Genomic DNA, 16,023 nt, shown 5'->3' on the forward strand with positions numbered 1-16,023 from the left:
GCATTTCCAATGCAGCAGGTGTGGGTTTGATCCCTGGTTGGGGAACTAGGATCCCGCATGCTGTGTGGTGTGGCCAAAAACAAACAGAAAAAAATAGACTCTGGGTCACACTTAATATGTAACAAGAAAACAATATAGACAGGATATAATTAAGTGCTGGATTGTATGGTGTATATGTGCATGGTAGACTAGGGTGGTGGATGTCAGGCGTCATGGGAGATACAGCTTGAGTTGGAACTTAAATGATGGACTGAGAATGATGGGTGTAGAGGATGAGGCTTGAAAAAGAAGATGAGTCTTGGTGAACCATAAAAGGCAAGTTAATAGTTGATCAGTGTACCATTTAATTGAAAATCTCACTCTCGCCTCCCAAACAAAAATTTTAATTTAGATAGGAAGGAACAGTCTCTTCAGAAAACGGTCTGTTATCCTTTGTATTGACAGAGTGGTGATTGGTGTAGTTTATCATCTCTCAAGTAGTTCACATGAAATATCTTGTTTAATACTTATAACAACCCTATTAGACAGTTATTATTATCAGACCCATTTTGAAGATAAGGAAACTGAAGCACAGAGATAGCAAGAAACTCTTCCCAAACCCAACAGCTAGAAGTATATAACAGAGCTCATATTTGAATCCAGAAATTCTGACTTCAAAGCCCTGTGCTCTTAATGAGAAAGTTGTTTCTACTTAAAATTCATAAGGTCTTATACCTTTTCAAGGCAAACTGTTAGCTAGAACAATAAAAGAGGACACTTTTATGCCCAATTTTCTGCTTAAATGATGATTGTAACCTTATTGTTTTAAGCCCTACATGCTCAAATGACAAGGTATGTAATTGTCCAGGCACAAGTAGAAACCTTGAGGAGTTAAATTTAATAACCTACTTCATTTTAAGTTAATATACAGAAATTAGAAATTATTTTTTTCCTGTCAATTTCATGTTTTCTTGATTAGAAAGTAAGAGGATTTATTGTTTTAGGCTCATTCAGAAGTGATCTGGGTTGTTTTGAGGCTGATTGTACAATGCATTAGATGACTTTGTTTGCTAGACTAAAATAGAAGTGGTTACCCTGAGGCCTCAGAGCCACATATGGCTTTTTAAAACATGTGCAGCTCTTGAATTAAATATAAAATTTCTACTGTGAATTGTCTTGATGCCGTGTCCTTTGAAAGATATAAAGTGCTACTAAAAAGTAAAGACACAAGAGGGAGCCCTAAATAACTAAGAATAAAGATAACTACCTCATAGTGTGTGTAGTGCAAGGTACATCAGCATCTGACAGTTTAGACGTTGGCACATGGATTTTATATAGCATAATAAATGCCACAGGTATGGGAGCTGGCATGGTTGTAACAATTAAGAAAAGAGAAACTGAAGTCATATAGCCTTGAATTGGAACCTTGGTTCTGGCACTTTTGAGCTGTGTGATCTTGGAAAAGTCACTTACCATTTTCACTCCAAGCATTAGCCTTTCTATTTAATAATAGGGAAAATATTACCTATACCTTATAGCGTTATTGTGAGCATGAAATGACATATAATACACACAAAGAGTTTGGAGTATTGCCTGGTTACAGTAAATATTCAATGAATTGAGATTCGAAACATAGTATGATCTTATATTGTTTAAACCAAGGATTCTTAACTTCCCCTTTTGGCCAGATTGGTCATCACTGTGCTAGAGGCTGGGATATTCCTTCTTATATGGACATTTAATAAATGACTCACCTCCATCATTGTCCAAGTTATCTCCACAAAGCATTTCCATGACAACGTTGCAGCCTGTCCCACTCCAACCCACCTGACACACACAGTGCCAACCATTTTGATCCAGGGTACATCGCCCATTTCCAAAGCAGAGCCCCGGGCAGCCATCTGGAAAGACAGCAGTGAGTAACAAATTCAGAGACATCACAATGGGATTGGCCAACGATGAAGTATCTGCCCATAGGGAAAAACTGAATCATCTGGTGAGATGTTGAGATGAGGTGTTAAATAAATGGAGGAGGGGCTTGCTTGCTTATACCACTTTTCCAGGGAACTTGTTATCCCTTACTCTGCTGTGCTTTTCCTTAGAGAGCCAATTAAACATTATTAATGCTAACCCCAATTCCCAACCTCTGATTCAGATAGGATAAAATCTGTGATGGGGACAAGCAATGCATTTTGTTTCTTTTCAAAAACGGTATCTCCTCATTTCAATCAAAACTGGATGGATGATATTGTATCCAGTTATGCGAAAAAGGTGGGATAAGACAGCCATCTCTAGGAAGAGGCACTTCTCCTAACTACTGCCACTCTCTGCTGATTTTTCCCTAGTGATATGTTGCTTCAGGACTTAGGTATGTTGGTATACAATTCAGGTCATACCATTAATTGCCCATATGGTGCCTTAGAAATATGCTGCACTTGCTTTACATCATTTCAGCTTTTCTCATCAAGATTATTATTGATCTGAGAGCTAAGGATTGATTTTTTTTTTTTACTTATCTGGTATTTCTCTCAGAAACTAGCATAATAGTATACCTGTTGTCAGTGCTCAACAAATGTTGGTGGAATTCATGCATGCCAAATTTAGACTTTCAGAATTCTAGGGATAACTGAATAAATATAGTCCAGAGAAAATCGTTATGCTTAAATGACTTCTATCCACTGGTAACCCTAACCACAAACGCTGATGACGCTCTCTATTTAGACATTTAGTTTCTCAGGGATGACCTACTCTCTGTACCAGTGGTTCAGAGATACGCTATCCCCAAGGACAACTCTGCATGTCCCAAGTGCTCGAGAGAGAAACAAAGGCATATTGCTTCTGGAAATTTCCCCAGTAGCAATGCAGAACAAGATCTAGATTTTACAAGTTCTAGATAGTCCAACGAATGCTCTTTTCATTTTCTCTGTTTGAAAGAAAATTCCAGAAGTATAAAAAGCAAAAGAATGCTGTTTTTAATCTGTAGAAGCAACCCAGTATTTCTTACAAATGGTCTTTCTAGCAACTATCAACAACAGAGGAAGAAAAAAAATGACAGATGGCTGTTAAAAAATATGAAAAGATTATACATATGTATATGTTCATCACAAAATAGTATAGGATGAACATGCAGAAGATCAAGAAAGAAATTTATCTAGTTCCAGTCTCAGGCACATACAAAGGAAAAAGAGAAACTAGGAATAATTTGAATGGGACATTTTCAACCTTCTGAGGCTAAGGTAATGAAAGGCACCAGGGTATCTGACAGAAAAACTCTTGTAGTCTCTATCAAATGCAAATCCCTGGGGGGATGGATGATGAGGTACTAACAGGGGAATAATTCTGCCCTTGAAAGGATACATGGACATAAAGCTATATTGTTACGTTAAATAAAAAGTTCAGCTGTCCACCTAAACCTAGTTTATTTAATAATTACTTCCCTGTCAATATAAACAGACATACACACACAACTCGACATAAAGACAAAGCAAAATAATTCTTAAAACTGCTTAATGATCTATTAAACTCTATGGCAAAAAAAAATGCATTGATATTGGGAAAGCAAATTACTTTTAAGTCTATTATAGCATGAACCTGGCAATATTACACTTAAGATTGCCAAAATTAAAAACAATAACACCACCACCACCACCACCAAAACCCACCAACAATTTCTTTCCCACATGCATATTCTCTGCTTAACATAATTTTCTCTTATAAAACTAGAGAGAACAAGCTTACCTCGGACAGCATCTAAGTAGTGAGCTAAAAGGGGGGAAAAGAGTGATGGAATGAATTTCTGGGAGACCAAAGCTATACAAGTACTAATGGTTTACCATCTGTTGCCTGGGAGGAGAAGAGAAAACTGAACACTGAAACGCCTGCAGCTCAAAAGTTGGTACACTGGCCTGTGTAGTTTGTGAGTAATATTTTCTTTGGGAAAGATATTAATGGCTTTTTTGCAAGCAACTCTATTAGGCTTCCTAAAAAAGTGTCACATTTTGTTAAAAGTATAAGAACTGCATTTTTATATTTCAGTAGTAACTTTCGTGAGAGAGCACTAGCTTGAACTTCTTAAGACTAGTATCTTTAGAAGGGGGTTCTGGAGTAGCCACTTTGGTAATCATTGCAATATTAGAATCCTCCTATGTGAAGGCAATAAACTTACTCTAGTGCAGGAATGTAATTACTTAAGCTGCGTCTGAATCTCACCCCTCACCACCTTTTCAATGAATTTTAAATATTTTCCACAGTCATAGAACAAGACTTACTGTACCTTTAGCAGAGTAATAATACAGTTTATTAAAATTGTGTTATATATATTATACATTATTTTGGAATGTTCCAACCATTATAACAAAATACTTTCATCTAGAAATGAAAGCTGTAGTATAGTCTAGTGGGGAAAAAGAGCTCACAACAACGAACTGGGTATCCAGAGGCTCACGCTTGCTTTTGCACTGTATGAATTTTCTGTGTGTTCATAGAATGACATTGGAACATTGTGTGACCCACTTTCCTTAGCTGAACAATGGGAATCGTACTTGTCCTTCTCTATACACGGGAAACCTTTGTGGCAGATACATGTGTGTGTCAAGGGCTATATTTTTTTAATTAAGTATTTTATAATTGAAACATTAATTAGTGTTTTTTTACGGTGTGAAGACCATGTGATACATTGACTATGACATAGATTTTTTCATACCCACAGACTGTTCTCCCAGGCAGTATCCTAAAAATTTGTGAAATTGGTGATGAGGGATGACACAGCCTGGATGCTTTGTTACAAAGTATCTATACTACCCAATAAACAATTCAACACAGATGTTCTTTTGATGGTAGGTCAGGAGTGTCTGCCTTATGCATTAAAGATAGTCCTTAATGCTATTGAGTGGCCGCTGATAAAGTAGTGCCATTTAATGAAATGGGACTTAGAGGCAATCTAAGTACTTTCAACCAAAACAATTCATACTTTTCAAAAGGAAAAATGGCCACTGAATGCTACCTTTACAACAAAAGCCCTTCTCTTATTAACTAATGACACTATTCTAATGTATCATCTTTCATTTGAGTAACTCAAAACACTTGAAAGCAGAAAATACAAAGAATACCAAAGTAATGAAAAAGAAAATGGCAAAGAAGTAAATCAAATATTATCCTCAAAACAGGAAACCTCCTAGTTAAAGAAACTTTCAAACTTATGGCCAACCCTCCTACTTCTCTCCTCCCATTTCAAAGTCTACAAAATCCCTGGTGATTGATTTGTTAGACTGCTTTACTTTCTCAGTTAATCCAGTGTACTTTGTTTCAAGTACTTACCAATTGTGCAGTGGTCGCCCTCCCATCCAGGGCTGCACTCACATTTTCCATCTTTGCACTGGCCATGCTCAGCACAGTGAGAGTGACAGGAGCGTTCTTCACACGTTGGTCCAACCCAACCTTCTTCACACTGGCAAATTCCCCTTGCACAGACTCCATGGCTACCACACTCCATGGTACACAGCTCTGTAGGGAATTTAAAGAAGATATATTTACATATTTTATTACAACCAAAGTCTACTCTTTCAAAAACACATTACAATGACCAAAATTTCCATCTATACCTATATTCAAAAGGTCACAAAGACTTCTAGCATGTGAGTGAATGTACAAATAATTCTATTAAAAAAAGGTAATTATGTCTCTATGTATAAAATAAACTCTAAATCATCTTGCTTTTGAGGAGTCTAAAAAATGAAAATAGCATTCAAGGCTCAGAAATGAAGTCAGTGGCAAACAAATGTCAAGTGGTTTTCACTAAAAATTCATTAGGACCACAGAAATTTTGTTGCAGAGATTTTTGTGATGCTATAAGAAATCACTGGGGAAAACACACATAGTAAAATAGTATCCTAACTTCATTTGGGAAGACAGGATTTACAATCAGAAAGGTGATAACTTTCTAATACAATTCATAATACACAAGAGGTAAAGCTGCCAATGATGGTAATCAACTGGTTTCCCTGATCATACTAACGATATTTGCATTTATTTTAAATATTTAGAATGACTCTTGATTGATTATTATACATCTTCTTATCTCAAAATGCCATTCAATATTTAGCCAATGTAATCAATATGTATTACCAGTTCTGTCCAGTTTCTCTCTTCTGTCTCACTGACTTATTTTTTGAGGCACACTGAATATTAATAAAATCATGACAGTAGAAAGCCAAAATAAAAGTTTGGTTAGACTGTTTCTTGATGAAACTCCCTTGCTGGAGGGGCAGAAAGGAGATAAAAGCCTGTCAAAAGAATGCCATAGGTTTGGGGTGAATGAAAAAGAGAATATTCTGGAATCCAAGTGAGTTTTATTACTATCTATGACCAACCTAGATAGCATATTCAACAGCAGAGACATTACTTTGCCAACAAAGGTTCGTCTAGTCAAGGCTATGGTTTTTCCTGAGGTCATGTATGGATGTGAGAGTTGGACTGTGAAGAAGGCTGAGCGCTGAAGAATTGATTCTTTTTTTTTTTTTTTAAATTTTATTTTATTTTATTTTTTTTAATTTTTTTAAATTTTTAAAAAAAAATTTTTTTTTTTTTTAAATTTCAGGTATACTTGAACTGTGGTATTGGAGAAGACTCTTGAGAGTCCCTTGGACTGCAAGGAGATCCAACCAGGCCATTCTGAAGGAGATCAGCCCTGGGATTTCTTTGGAAGGAATGATGCTAAAGCTGAAACTCCAGTACTTTGGCCACCTCATGTGAAGAGTTGACTCATTGGAAAAGACTCTGATGCTGGGAGGGATTGGGGTCAGGAGGAGAAGGGGACGACAGAGGATGAGATGGCTGGATGGCATCACTGACTCGATGGACGTGAGTCTGAGTGAACTCCGGGAGTTGGTGATGGACAGGGAGGCCTGGCGTGCTGCGTTTCATGGGGTTGCAAAGAGTTGGACATGACTGAGTGACTGAACTGAACTGAAATGAGATGATTTACCATTTTTAGCATAAGTTACCACCTTTTTGCTCATTTCCATAGCACCATGACAGTCCTGGCCTGACTAGGTAGGGACAAGAATACTCCCTCACCAAACATGGAGGAGAAACTGATGATGGAAGTGTGATGTCTATTCAAGAATGAGGAAGAAGGCAGTGTTCCCCGTCCATTTTTCTTTTGACTATAAAACTGTGGCTCACTAAGTTTTCAGGGCGAGGCACCCTCTTGCTCACCTACTTGCAAGCCTCACAAGGGTCCTAGACTAATAAATTACTCCTTAGATATCACTTTGCCTCTCACTGAATTCTTTCTGAGCTGAGACACAAAGAACTGGAGCTCCTTGGAGTGCCCAAAATGCCACCTAGAGGTTTCAGTTACATGTAAAATATTGCTGAGAGGTCAGTGGGCAGAGAAGTACCCATTAGATTTACCAATATGGAAATTGTTGGCAACTTTAGGAAGAGCTGTATTGATAAAGTAGTAGTTGTAAAGGCAGGTTGGACTGGGTGGAAAAGTGAATAGAAAATTGTGTGTGGGATCACCAGACTGTGAGAAAATTCCAGGACCAAGAAAATACCAAAAAAAGGGGGACTTACCCTAAAAAATGCTAGCTCAAGTAGGTTAATCTTGAATTAGTGCCAGCATTGTATATCTTGATTCTGAATCTCTGATTGGTAATCTGTATTTTAAAATTTAGTTCTTGTAGTGAACTTGATATTGTAATTATATTCCCCTTAATGGCTTCCCTCAAGACACTAAAAGCTGAAATGAAAGGGCCTTTCTAAGATTAGGGAACTAAATAGGTCAAAGGCAATCAAACCAGAGCTGACTGAAGCAATTAGAGGCAAATATTTTGCATACATTGCTTTATACAACTATAAATTTTAGACACAGAGGAGTAGCATTATTCTGATGATTTCCCGAAAAGTAGTAGGACTGGATGAATAGCATCAGCAAAATGGCAGACTAGGCTATCCTTAAACCACCTCAACATAAACCGTTAGGAATGTTGAATATAATATAATATAATATATTTTAAAATTGCCTGTCTTAGTTCATGAGAAAAAGAAATTCTCAAATGCCAATGGAAAGCAGATGCTAACATACAAACATGTAAGCATGTAAGTCAACCCTCTGGCGGCCTAGAGGGGTTATTATATCCAGTAATGAGTAGGAGCTTGGGTATCTGTGTCCACAAAGGGAAAAGAGATGAGGTCTTTGGCCCATTTAAGATAGGGAGTTGGAGCAGAAACTTCTGCAGAAAGCAAGGACAACCCTTGAAAAACTGCAACCTCAATAGATGGGGATTAATAAACTATCCACTAGCCTAGAGAGATGGCAAGGAAGCATTGACTACATAATAATAATAATTATAAAACTGGGGGATTAGAAAACAATAGTGAAATAAAATATTACCTTATCATATTAGGTGAAATGGAATCCCCTGTGTGCAATATTTCTAAAGCCTTCTATTCTTCAGGAGTTAGGTAAGAGATACTTTGTCAAGTATGCATATAAAAGTGGAAAAGTGATTGTGACCTAAGTAATTTTTACTATTCTCTTCTGATAAGAACTAGAAAACCTAGACAAAATATATTTAAAATTTTGTTGAATATTACTAGAATTCACAAAATAGTAAAGGGTTACTGGGCCAACTTCCAGGAGAAAATGATAACCCAGAGAGGTGTCTGACATTTATAGATGTTTCTCTTCTAGAAATATCTGTCAGTTCTGGTGGATGCAGCTGGAAGGCTCAAAGGTTGAGCAGAGCTTTTGTCAATCTTATGGGTACAGAAAAAATACTTGACTAGATAATGGCTGAAAAATTTCCAGTACTGAAGCCAAATATTGAAGCAAAAGTGAAGGAACAAAAAAGAGAAAAAGACAGATTCACAATTATAGTCAGAGATTTTTATGATTCCCTTTCTCATTAACTGACAGAACAAGCAGATAACTCAGAAAGCATATGTAATATTTGAGAATATGACCAACAAATTTGATCTAGTTGATAATACAGAATACTGCATTAAATAACTACAACATACACAGAAATTTCAAGTACACAGAAAGCATTTACAAATATTGACCATAGGCTGGGTTGTAAAGCAAGTCTCAATGTATTTCTAAGTACTGAAATTATATAAACACGTTTTCTCCCTACTATGGAATTAAACTTGAAATCAGTAACAAAAGATAATTATAAAATCCACATAATTTAGAAATTAAGAAATAGTCTTCTGAATGAACTATAGAACAGAGAAGAAATCATCATGGAAATAAGGAAATATTTTGAAATGAATGAAAATGTCCTCAGTGGAGGACAGAGGAATCTGGCGTGCTGCAGTCCATGAGGTCACAAAGAATCGGAAATGATTTAGCAACGGAACAACAACAAATATGTAAAAATTTGTGTAATATAACTCAGTCCATATGTATAGGAACATTTATATGATAGAAAGGGGAGCCAGCTGAAAAAACAATGACCCAAGCATCCAATTCAAAGAAATTACGTAAAGAAGAGCAAAGGAAACTCCAAGAAGGTATAAGGAAGAAGATAATTTTAAAAGCTAAAATTAAGTAAATAGGAATAAATATGTGATAGAAAGAATCAACAAAGCCAATATGTGATGATTTGCATAAACTAATAAAATTGATAAACTCCTGATGGGGCTCACGAAGAAGAAAATACAGAAGGCCCAAATAACTAACATTGGGAATGGAAAAGATGACATTGTTGCAGATTGTTCAGACATAAAACATCATAAGAAGGTAGCACAAATAACTTTTTGTCAATACATTTAAAACTGTCAGTGGAATGGACAAATTCCCAGAAAAATCAAGCTTACAATAATGCACACAAGGAAAACAAGGAAACAGTATTTTCTATAAAAATCTTAATAAACAATGAAAAATATCCCCCCACAAAAATTACAATCTCAGATAACTTCATTTGTAAATATACCAAAATTTTAAGGAAGAAAAATTGCCAATCTTGAATAAACTTTTCCAAAGAATAGGAAAAAAGAAAACACTTCATAGTGTGTTTATGAGGTCAACATAACCTTGATGTAAAAATCTGACAATGATATTATAAGAAAAAATACTGGCTAATCTCACTCATAAATATGGATGTAAAAACTCTGTAAATACAGCAAAACTAGTATTACATAACAGGAAATCATATAATTACCCATTTGTATTTATTCTAGAAAAGCAAGATTGTTTTAAACTTTGAAAATCAATAATTGCAATTCATCATATATATAGAGTAAAAGATGAAACTCATATGATCTTCTTCACAGATACATAATGAGTATTTCATAAAACACTAAACATTCATTCATGATAAAAATAGCAAACTAAGACTAAAAGCAACTTTAACCAATAAAGATAAGCTACAAAAACCCCACAACAAAAACATTATTTAATTGTGAGATGTTGAAATCGTTTCTTCTATTATTGACACTGAGCAAAGATGCCTATGATCATCACTTCTATACAACATAATTCTTGAGGTCCTAGCCAGTGCAATAATGTAAGAAAAGGAAAAAAAAAGTATAAAAATTGAAAAGGAACAAACAATTATTATTCAAGGATAGTATGATTGTGCATATACAAACTACAAAAAGTATCTGTATATATTATTAGAATTAATATGCTTAATAATAATTTTAACACAATATTTGTAAGACCTATACTGGAAAATTATTAAAATTTGTGAGATAAACTAGAGGAAAAACTGGATAAATGGAAAGCTACAACATGTTCATGAACTGAAAAACTCAAAACTAAAGATGCCAATTTCCCCCAAATTCTCCTGCAGATTCAATACATCCCCAATCAACATCTCAGCAGTTGTATGTGTGTGTTTGTACGTTTATGTGTATATTGATCAGTCAAAGAAAGGAGAAGAATAAGGTGAAAAGACCTACTCTAGCTGATAGGAAGACATTATAAAGCTATGTTAATTTAGACAGTGGGCATTGGTACAATGGCAAATAGACCAATCAGAGTAAATAGATTCCTAAAATAGATCCATCCATACAAGGATACTTGATTTATGGTAAAGGTGGTACTGTAGGCAAATGAGAAATGACTACTGTTTGAAATGGTTCTGGGAAACTGAATATCCTTTAAGAAAAATTCATCTCTACCAAGTCCTATATACAAAATCAATTCCAGACAAAATGTACTAAAAATAAATTGACAAAGCTTCTAGAACACAACATTAAAAAACAATTTCATGATCCTTAGCACACAAAAATTTTTTAAAAACTGTACACAAAATGCTAACCATAAAGATAAAAGATAAAATTGGACAATATCAAAATTAAGAACTTCTTTTAATCGAAAGATAGAGTACACACATGCTGTTGGTGGTAGAATATATTCTACCACAGGTGTTTCCTATCTGGATAATTCACTGAGTTGTACACCTAGCACTTTTGTCCTTTTCTGTATGTGTATTATGTTTTAAAGAAATGTTAAGAAGTTAAAGATAATACACAAAAGAACATAAACTGAATATATAATTTCCTAACCAGAAATAGAGGAATAAGAATGAAGATAACCTAGGTAATCAGAGAAAAGGCAGAAAAAGGGTAAAAGTCAATGAAAAAATAAATGATGTAAATAGGAGACAGAGAAGATTATAGGATATAAATCCAAACATGTCAGTAATCATAGTAAATAAAAACAAATTGAACTTGCAGTTTAAAAGACTGAGACTCTGGAACTGAGTGAAACAGAAAATGTAGTTTTGTTCTTTCTGTTAATAAGAGGTGTGCTGAAACATACTAATACAGAAAAGTTATCAATAAGAGAAAAAAGCATGGTAGTAAAGTACCAAGAAAACTGCAGTAGCTACAATATTATCAGATGAAATAGATTTCAAGGTGTAAAGATCATTATGGATAGAGTCATTATACAATGATAAAAGGATTAATTCACCAGGAAGAGGTAACAATTGTGATCCTGTAAGAAAATATAGCTTCAATATATATAAAGCAAACCTTGACATACTTGTAATGAGACAAATTGAAAATTTCACCATCAGGAATAAAAAGATAAAAAATTAATGAGGATGTAGAAAAGTTGAATAGTACAATTAAAAACTTTAATATAATGAACATGTATAGAACCCCAAAGCTATGACTATAAACACACATTCTTTTCAAGAACATACAGAATACCCAGAAAACAGACAATTATTAGTTTACAAAGGAAAGTTCAACAAATGACAAATATTCTACACCATACAGATCATGCTGCTTCAGCAAAATGCACTAAAATTAGAAATCAGTGAACAAAAAGCAAAAGCAAAAATGCAGAAAAGTGCTCCTTAAAAATATACTGTAAAATAATTCATGAATCACATAAAAATTATATTGGAAATTAGGAACTGGGTAACAATGAAAATACTATTTATAAAAACTTGTGGGATGCAGCTTAGACAGTAACTTAGAGGAAACTTATATCTTTTCATACATTTAGTAGAAAAGAACAATTGAAAATTAATGAACAAAGCATCCAACTCAAGGAGTAAGAAAAAAGATTACACATAAGTAGAAGGGAGGAAACAATAATAGAGCTAAAAGTTAATGAAGGGAGAAACAAAGAAACAATGGAGAAGATGAACAAAACCAAAATTTGTGTCTTTGACATGAATAATAAAGTAGAGAAAGCCTTGAAAAAATAGAATAAGAAAAAAAGGAAATGATGAAAATAAATATTAAAGTTTAAAATATAAAAGTAAATGAAAAAGTACTATAAACAATTTTATGACAGTAAGTTTGAAATCTTAGATGAAGTAGATGATTTTTCAAGAAAAAAATGGATTTGAGAAGAAACCGAAAGCCTGGATAGATCTTAAAGACATTGAAAATGGCCCAGATGATTTTACAGGTATATTTAGTGAAACTTCTAAGAGACAGGTAATCTCTATTTTAAGTCACACCAGAGAACGTGAATAGAGAGAAGACTTCCTGAACTATTTTATGAGACTACTATAATCTGGTTCCAAAGTAAGGTGAGAAAAGAAGAAAGGACTTTTTTGTGGCCTCATCTCACTTATAAACATGGATGCAAAAATCTTTAATAAAAGATCTGGAAATCAAACCAGATACATACAAATATAAGAAATTACAACAAAGTAGGCATGAATGCTAGGATGGTTTAACTTTTGAAAACCTATTAAAATAATTGATCACTGAATTAATCCATTTGACTTTAATCTCATTTCATAATGGATTAAAGAAAAACTATCATCTTATATATAGAAATAGTATTATATAATATTATATATTTATAATATATTTCCTATTTATAATATAATCTCTTAGCACAATAGGACTAGATGGGAATTTACCGAATATGATAAAGGTGATTTACCAAAACCCTAAAATAAGCATCAAACTTAGTAATAAAATAACATAGTTCCCTTAAAGTCAGAAGTACCACAGTTAACTACTGCTTCTAATTCAGTATGGTACCGGATAACTTAGCTAGCACAATAAAGCAATTACAATATAAAATGTTTAATGCCTGTAGTAAAGTGTTAGTCGCTCAGTCGTGCCCAACTCTTTGTGACCCCATGGACTGCAGCCCACCAGGCTTCTCTGTTCATGGGAGTTTCCAGGCAAGGATACTGGAGTGGGTTGCTATTTCCTTCTCCAATGCCTGTAGAGGAAGATACAAAACTGAATATACAGGTGAACTATGAAAACAGGAAGAGAGGATAGCAAAGTTACTGTAAACAGGATTAACAGAAAAAAATCAGCAGCATGGCTATATATCAGGCACAGCCAACTACAAGTAGAACGTACAATTTTTTTAAAAAAGATCCCATTCATAATAATAACATATCTTGCAAAAAAAAACTTCAATGTCCTTTCATGCAAGAATTTAAAATCTTTTGAATTGAAGGACACATACAAAGACTCAATCAATGGAGAGACTACTATGCTCATGGCTCACAAACCTCAAAATCATTAAGATGTTAATTTTCCTCTACTAGTTGTGTAAATTCAATGTAATTACAGTCAATATTCCAATAACCTTTTTCATAGAGCTTGAAAATCTGACCTTAAAATCCATATGAAACAGAAAAGACTAAGAACATTTCAAAATATATTCATTGATACGTGCATGTGTGTGTGTGTGTCCAACCTAAATGTACATCAATAGGAAAGTGGATATATAAATATTGGCGTGTTCATACGATGCAAAAAACAAAATACAGAAGTTGAACACAGTAGAGGTACAAAATTGATAAACCTTCAAAACATAATGATAATGGTAGAAAGCAAGTTATACATATGAAATTTAAATATATGCTGATCAAGATATTTTTACGGATATATACTTATTGGCAAAGAACTTCCAGATGTTCAAGCTGGATTTAGAAAAGGCAGAGGAACCAGAAATCAAATTGCCAACATCTGTTGTATCCTAGGAAAAGCAAGAGAGTTCCAGAAAAACATCTATTTCTGCTTTATTGACTACACTAAAGCTTTCGACTGTGTGGATCACAACAAACTGTGGAAAATTCTTTAAGAGATGGGAATACCAGACCACCTGACCTGCCTCCTGAGAAATCTGTATGCAGGTCAAGAAGCAACAGTTAGAACTGGACATGGAACAATGAACTCGTTCCAAATTGGGAAAGAAATATGCCAAGGCTATATACTGTCACCCTGCTTATTTAACTTATATGCAGAGTACATTATGCGAAATGCCAGGCTGGATGAAGCACAAGCTGGAAACAAGATTTCTGGGAGAAATATCAATAACCTCAGATATGCAGATGACACCACCCTTATGGCAGATAGTGAAGAAGAACTAAAGAGCCTCTTAATGAAAGTGAAAGAGGAGAGTGAAAAAGCTGGCTTAAAACACAACATTCAGAAAATTAAGAACATGGCATCCGGTCCCATCACTGCATGGCAAATAGATGGGGAAACAATGGAAACGGTGACAGACTTTATTTTTCTGGGCTCTAAAATCACTGTAGATGGTGACTGCAGTCATGAAATTAAAAGACGCTTGTTCCTTGGAAGAAAAGCTATGACCAACCTAGACAGCATGTTAACAAGCAGAGACATCACTTTGCCAACAAAAGTCCATCTAGTCAAAGCTATGGTTTTTCCAGTAGTCATGTGTGGATGTGAAAATTGGACCATAAAGAAGGCTGAGCACTGAAGAATTGATGCTTTTGAGCTGTGGTGCTGGAGAAGACTCTTGACAGTCCCTTGGACTTCAAGGAGATCCAACCAGTCCATCCTAGAGGAAATCAGTCCTGAATATTCACTGGAAGGACTGATGCTGAAGCTGAACCTCCAATACTTTGGCCACCTGATGCGAAGAACTGACTCATTTGGAAAGACCATGATGCTGGGAAAGATTGAAGGCAGGAGGAGAAGGGGACAACAGAGGATGAGATGGTTGGATGGCATCACCGACTCAATGGACATGAGTTTGAGTAAACTCCAGGAGTTGGCGATGGACAGGGAGGCCTGGTATGCTACAGTCCATGGGGTCACAAAGAGTCAGACACAACTGAGTGACTGAAGTGAACTGAAAATGTTATCAACAATTAAAAAAAAAGAAATGACTGTCTTTAGGGACAGTGGCTCAGAGGGTAAAGCATCTGCCTGCAATGCCGGAGACCTGGGTTCGATCCCCGGGTGGGGAAGATCCCCTGGAGAAGGAAATGGCAACCCACTCCAGTATTCTTGCCTGGAAAACCTCATGGACGGAGAAGCTTGGTAGGCTATAGTCCATGGGGTCGCAAAGAGTCAGACACGACTGAGCGACTTCACTTTCAGTACTTATTTGCTGTTGAATAAATAAGTGGTTTTTCTTGTTGTCATTTAGGCACTCTGTCATGTCCGACTCTTTTGCAACGCCATGGACTGCAGCCCATCAGACTCCTCTGTCCATGGGATTTCCCAGGCAAGAATACTGGCATGGGTTGCCATTTCCTTATCCAGGAGATCTTGCCAACACAGGGATCGAACCTGTGTTTCCTACATTGGCAGGCAGATTCTTTACCACTGAGCCAC

The 16,023-nt window shown here is 35.3% G+C and overlaps 1 protein-coding gene across 3 annotated transcripts in view; it reads right to left on the reverse strand.

Moving 5' to 3' along the window:
* Window positions 1–16,023, reverse strand: part of TENM1 (teneurin transmembrane protein 1) — a 911,501-nt gene that overhangs the window by 201,727 nt on the left and 693,751 nt on the right. For all 3 annotated transcript variants that reach the window (XM_061409574.1, XM_061409573.1, XM_061409572.1), the window contains 2 exons: window positions 5,296–5,481; window positions 1,734–1,880 (listed from right to left, as the gene is read on the reverse strand). In XM_061409574.1, coding sequence (XP_061265558.1) covers window positions 1,734–1,880; window positions 5,296–5,481 — 333 coding nt within the window. The remainder of the gene's footprint in view (window positions 1–1,733; window positions 1,881–5,295; window positions 5,482–16,023) is intronic.

The sequence above is a fragment of the Bos javanicus genome, chromosome X, assembly GCF_032452875.1.
Source record: "Bos javanicus breed banteng chromosome X, ARS-OSU_banteng_1.0, whole genome shotgun sequence".
Taxonomy (NCBI): domain Eukaryota; kingdom Metazoa; phylum Chordata; class Mammalia; order Artiodactyla; family Bovidae; genus Bos; species Bos javanicus.